Genomic DNA, 5,740 nt, shown 5'->3' with positions numbered 1-5,740 from the left:
AATTTTTTAATTAAATTAAATCAAAAAAAAACAATTTTACCAATTATTTACAAACTTTGATTTTAATGAATGATATTGGTATTTTGATTATATCAAATAATATAAAATTATTATATTAATGATAATATGAAACTATATTTTATTATTTAAATAATTAATATAAAGTGTTATTATTGAATTATAAATTGATAATTGTATCGAATGAAATGGTATTTAACTTTTAAATTTCAAAAAATTAGATTTCTTCTTTTATAAATTCCACGTAACCATGTTAATTCAATATAATGAATACAATAAGAACGTCTTTGCTGATCCAACACAATCAAGACATTGTCTCCCAATACCTGAGGCACTACTATATGCTAAAATGAAATGCCTAAACCGCCATCTTCCTTTCACTGAATATCCAAATCAATTGCCAAAGAAATTTATTCCTCTTTCTTTTCCAAAAAAGTTTCAAAACATTCGCTCAAAAACAATTTTAATAATTCTAGGCCAAGCTGTTGGCGACGCTGTTGGTATTTCATCTGAATTTCTTTTAAAATAACAAGCCGAATTGATTTATAAACACGAGAAAATCACATTTTCATGTTATATAAAAACTACTCAAGGTTCCAAATAAATGAATATCGGCTGGAAATATGCAGACTGGACTGACAACACCGATTAGTCGCTTCTAATACTCGACTCTTTAGTAGCAAACAATGGAAATTGTGTTCCAAAATACTTTGCAGCACGTTGTCTCTATTGGTACAATTTCGGGGTTTCCGAAGTCGGCAATATAAAGCCGTCGGATGTTGGCATCCACACGCGAAGTGTTTTGTCGTCTAAAAACTTTAACAAAACGTCCATCAAAAATTCGATGGACGTTTGGGAAAGAGAAAAAAAAGCGGCTTTTAATGGGGGTGTGATGAGGACTTCAATTGCTACGGTTTTTTATTTTTGGGATATCGAAAAGGTGGAAGAGACTGCAAACACCTTTGGGAAAGTGAATCACTACGACCCACGATGCCAGGCCTCTGTATCTATAATAGTCAATTTAATTGGGGAATTTCTAAGAGGCGAGTGTGATTGCCAAAAAGCCATCAATTTCGCACGAGAAAGACGAAGAAAGTACATAGAAAACAACAAAGAGTTTTATTCTGATTTCGATAAATTCACAAATCCACAAAGTTTAGAACAACTTGAGTTGAATAAATTGATTGGATATTCTTATAAGCCAGTTGGATGTGCGGTGTGAGGGATCAAAGAGGCACAAATAATGAAAAATGATGGAAAAGGTGACAAGGAAATATTCGAAAGTGTGTTGATGGCTGTAACTTATGAAGCGGGAGATGCAGACACAAATGCGGCAGTTGTTGGAGCTGTATTGGGTGCTTACATTGGTAATTTATATATGTTTCCAAAAGACTGGATTGAATTTGATCACAAAAGTTGGCTTATTAAGAGGATCAATAGAATGTTAAAATTGATGAATTTGGAAGAAATTAAAAAGAAATTTAAATGATAAATTTTAGTTTATTATATTTTTTGTATTTTTTTTAATCAAAAGTGTTCTTTATGAAACACCCAGAAACTTTTCAAATTAAGTAGTCATTCAAGAAATTGTGCCGGTTTCTTTTATTTTAGTCTTCTATTATTGTCGAAATAAAATTGTTGTTATATGATGTAAAATTAAAATAATATAGTTAAATATACTATTTTAATAATAAAATAATATTAAAATTTATATGGTATTAATATAATATTAAAAAATATATGTATTTTATTTTCAATTATTTTTCGTGTTTATTTTTCTTTTTTTCCAAATAAACAATTGATATTTTGAACACCACTTGGTATCTTTAATTTCTTTAATTAAGTGCAGTTCAAGAAACAATTATATCTGATATGGGTCACTTCATCGGGCATTTCGACGTGTTGTAATTAATACATGCTTCAAAACATCTATCTAGAATAATTTTAAGTGAGTTATAAATATAATAGAACTAAGTTTTTCACATATTTTATAAGCAAAAGGATCGACAATTACCATACCATCTATACCCTCCACTTTTTCCAAATTAACACAAGAAGCAAAAAATTGTGTTCCAATCATTGTTAAACTTTTTGGGAAGTGTACAACACTCAATTTACAATAATTTTCAAAACATGAGACTTGAAATTTCTTTATGTTTTTTGATGGTTCAATACTTTCAAGAGTTAAACAACAATAAAAACTTTGAACCCCAAATGATTCGACTGTGTATGGAAAAGTAATTTCAGAGAGAGACATACATCGTAGAAAATTATTATCTAAAATATCGATTACACCCTCATGTATATCAATACACATTAAAACCCCCAATCCATTATACACAACGATTGAATACTTTTTATCGACTTAGTCCCATACAAAAACTCAAATTCAGTCATTGAAAAATAATTTTGAAATTTTCTCTGTTTAACGTGGTGAGTGACTTTGACATCACGACTTTTTGGAGTTGTGTACACTCGGCAAAGGCCTGCCAACCAATTTCAGTCACAGAGTCTGGAATTTCTATTGTATTCAATGAAATACACCCATCGAAACAATTTTCTTTAATATTTTTCAAACCATATACTAACACTATTTTGAAAGAGATTTACAATTGGAAAAAACACATACTTTTAAGTGACTCGACATTCTTGGGAATATTTAGTTTTCATAATTTTTGACAGCCCGAAAAAGCCTCATAACTTATTTCAAAAAGACGACTTGGCTTTTTAAAACAACTTAAGTTTTGACAGTCTTGGAAAGCTCCAATTAATTTTTGATAGAAGGTTTTAAATGTCTCGGGAACTTCACCGAGGTGAGAGAATAACACACATAAAAACATAGTGACCCAATAGAGGTGAGTCGACTTGCGAACACCACCTCGACTAATGATCGACATTCAGCAAAGGACTTATCACAACATATTCGTCTCAGTGACAATGGAAATATAAAAGACTTGAGAGAAGTACATCAAAAAAAGATTCGTTATTAATACACGTGGCTGTAGTTGGTATATTTATGGATTTCATTTCTCGTTCACTAAAAAAGCACTTTTCATCGATTTTGGTGGCCAAATCGGACAAATGACTGTTGAAAGCAATTTTGTCTTTTTGTGTGTACACAACATTTTTGAATATTATAGAGTGCATTTGAACACAAGTATTTTTAATTGATTGGAATTTGTTTTCAGAATACATGTCGAGCACGTTCATTGCAGTTTTGTAGTCAACTTCTTCGTAGACAATAATGCGGTAAAACTCCCTGTAAAAGTATGATGTCAAGTGTTTAAAAGCCAAAAAATTGTTTTGTGGCCATAGAATTAAAGTCTCTAAATTTTCGAAAAAAATCAGTTTACTTCGAGTAAGAGGAATTGGGTTGTAATGAAACTTAGACATAGTTGAAGCATATTTCTTACATACCAATTCAAGAGATATGAAGTCTTGGAAAAAAGAAAAGTATTTCGAAATTATCATAATGTGAAATCCATCTAAAAGGTTCATATGTTATTATTTTTTGATTATAATATTGTTTTTATATTATTTAGAGTTTTTCAGTTTTTCAGTTTTTCAGTTTTTCAGTTTTTCAGTTTTTCAGTTTTTCAGTTTTTCAGTTTTTCAGTTTTTCAGTTTTTCAGTTTTTCAGTTTTATGTTTGAACGAATCTTTTTAAAATCCAAAACAATACTATTTTAGTTGATTATTGAACACAAATCAAAACAAATTTAAAAAACTATCAAATTTCAACTAGTTTTTCATTTTTATCAACTAAATAATTGAATAATTAAAAACCAAAATAACTCTAACAATATAAAATTATGTTAATTTGTGGTGGGGTGAAAATCCATTCTGGGTAACTCATTCTGTACAATTTACATTCTAGAAAACTCATTCTTAAAAATAATTATTTTTTGTATTTTTTAAATGGTAAACTCATTATGGAAAACTCATTCTATGCAAAAAATAAAAAGTTAAAAAATAATTAATTATTTTAATTTATTTATCATTCATATTTAAACCATTTTGATTAAATTAAAGAAACAAATATCACGCACTTATAAAATGTAAAAATCGATTCATTTAAAATTAAATAAAAATTGAATCGTTTTAATATAAATGATTTTTTTGGTCAACCCAACCAATTTCTACGTTACATGCCGACCAATACACCTAATGTTTTTTATGATACTTTAACCGGTGGTCTATTCATGTTTAACAATATAGAACCCGATGAAAATATCGAACCAACTACTCTCGACAGTTTAAAAGAAAATGAAAGTGTTACATCAATTCAACAACCTGAAACGAACATTAACAACGAACAAGAAGTTGTATTGTCTGTAAAAAGTCAAAGACAACGTTATTTACCTGTTATTAATGATAATGCGTTTCACCAAACTGGATGCAACCCTTGCGCTTTCAAATGTAAAGATAAGAATTGTAAAGTTACAATCGAAGCTATTAAAGATCCACGTGATAAAACAAAATTTATTTCATTCAAATACACTTCTGAAATGTTTAAACATGATCACAAACCACACTATCCGTTTATCAAACTCAATATTAATAACAAAATACAAGAACTTGCAACTAATAAAGACAATTTATCTGTTCCTGGATCTATATTATTAGATAAAATTGACAGAAACAAAGATTCCAGAAGAGTAAGTACAATTTTGAGGAAAATTAACATGCAAAAAGCAAAAGAAAAACAAAAAGAAGATGTTCATTTATATGAAAATTATGGTGAATTCAAATTAATAGAAACACAAGAATTTGTTATTTATAGCAACATTTCCAAACTCAAAAAAAATAAAATCAATTTGTTATTTTTTAATGGATGGGACTTTCAAGTCGTTTCCAGAAAATTTTTCACAATTGTACACAGTGCACGGAGTCACTAAAACTGGTGAATTGTTTAAAATGTATTATTGTTTAACCACTTGTTTTGAAGAAAAAATGTACATTTCACTTTTTAAAGAAATTGATATAATTTCTCAAAATATTGGATTTGACGTATTTGGAAAAGATATAATTGTTATAATTGATTATGAAATGGCCGTTATTAATGCTTTAAAACAGTTTAAATGTCTGATTAAAGGATGATATTTCCATTATTGCCAAGCACTTTGGAGAAAAGTTCAAACAGGTGGTTTTATAAAAGTTCAACTAGATGATGACAATTTCACATCTCTTATAAACAAATTGTATGTTATTCCATTTTTAAAACCTCAAAATATAAAATTGGAATTTGGTGAACTCAAAACAAATGAATTGTATCAGAGTGAAGAATGTAAAAAAATTGTAAAATATTTTGAGTCAACCTGGATGGATACAAGGTATCCTATTATTATGTGGTGTCAATACTTACAAAATATCAGAACAAACAATTTTTCAGAGTCTTATCATTCTGCATTTATTAAGAGACTTTTAAGATCAAAACCAACATTATCAGAATGGTTTAGAAAAATGTGTGATTTAGAGGAAAAAGACACGAAAAAATGGAATCAACTGATAGAAGGACAAAGCACAAGAAAAAGTCCAAAATATTCAAGACAAAACAAACTTATAATGAATCACATCAGAAATTATTACTCTGGGCAACAACCTGACATAGATAAATTATTTGAAAATCTTTGGGAAGCTAAGAGGGCACTGGTAAACGAAAAACAATTCGAACAAAGTATCATAATCAACAACGTGCAAGACGAAATAGTTATGTTGAAGCA

The 5,740-nt window shown here is 28.7% G+C and overlaps 3 protein-coding genes across 3 annotated transcripts; 2 read left to right on the top strand and 1 right to left on the bottom strand.

The window, feature by feature from the left end:
• Positions 1-862: 862 nt before the first annotated feature.
• On the top strand, positions 863-1,240 carry EIN_105690 (hypothetical protein; the record flags this gene model as incomplete). Its single annotated transcript, XM_004183338.1, has 1 exon — positions 863-1,240. The coding sequence occupies one exon, from the start codon at positions 863-865 to the stop codon at positions 1,238-1,240; it is 378 nt and encodes a 125-aa protein (XP_004183386.1).
• Positions 1,241-2,411: 1,171 nt separating this feature from the next.
• On the bottom strand, positions 2,412-2,858 carry EIN_105680 (hypothetical protein; the record flags this gene model as incomplete). Its single annotated transcript, XM_004183337.1, has 2 exons — positions 2,412-2,608; positions 2,720-2,858. The coding sequence occupies 2 exons, from the start codon at positions 2,856-2,858 to the stop codon at positions 2,412-2,414; spliced, it is 336 nt and encodes a 111-aa protein (XP_004183385.1).
• Positions 2,859-4,970: 2,112 nt separating this feature from the next.
• Positions 4,971-5,726, top strand: EIN_105670 (hypothetical protein; the record flags this gene model as incomplete). Its single annotated transcript, XM_004183336.1, has 2 exons — positions 4,971-5,100; positions 5,137-5,726. Coding segments are annotated over 2 exons (720 nt in total), but the record flags the coding sequence as incomplete, so codon positions are not given.
• Positions 5,727-5,740: the final 14 nt, after the last annotated feature.

The sequence above is a fragment of the Entamoeba invadens genome (assembly GCF_000330505.1).
Source record: "Entamoeba invadens IP1 unplaced genomic scaffold scaff_1105074725013, whole genome shotgun sequence".
NCBI lineage: Eukaryota > Evosea > Mastigamoebida > Endamoebidae > Entamoeba > Entamoeba invadens.
The sequence above is the reverse complement of the archived record's forward strand: the minus strand, read 5'-3'. Positions and strand labels throughout refer to the sequence as shown.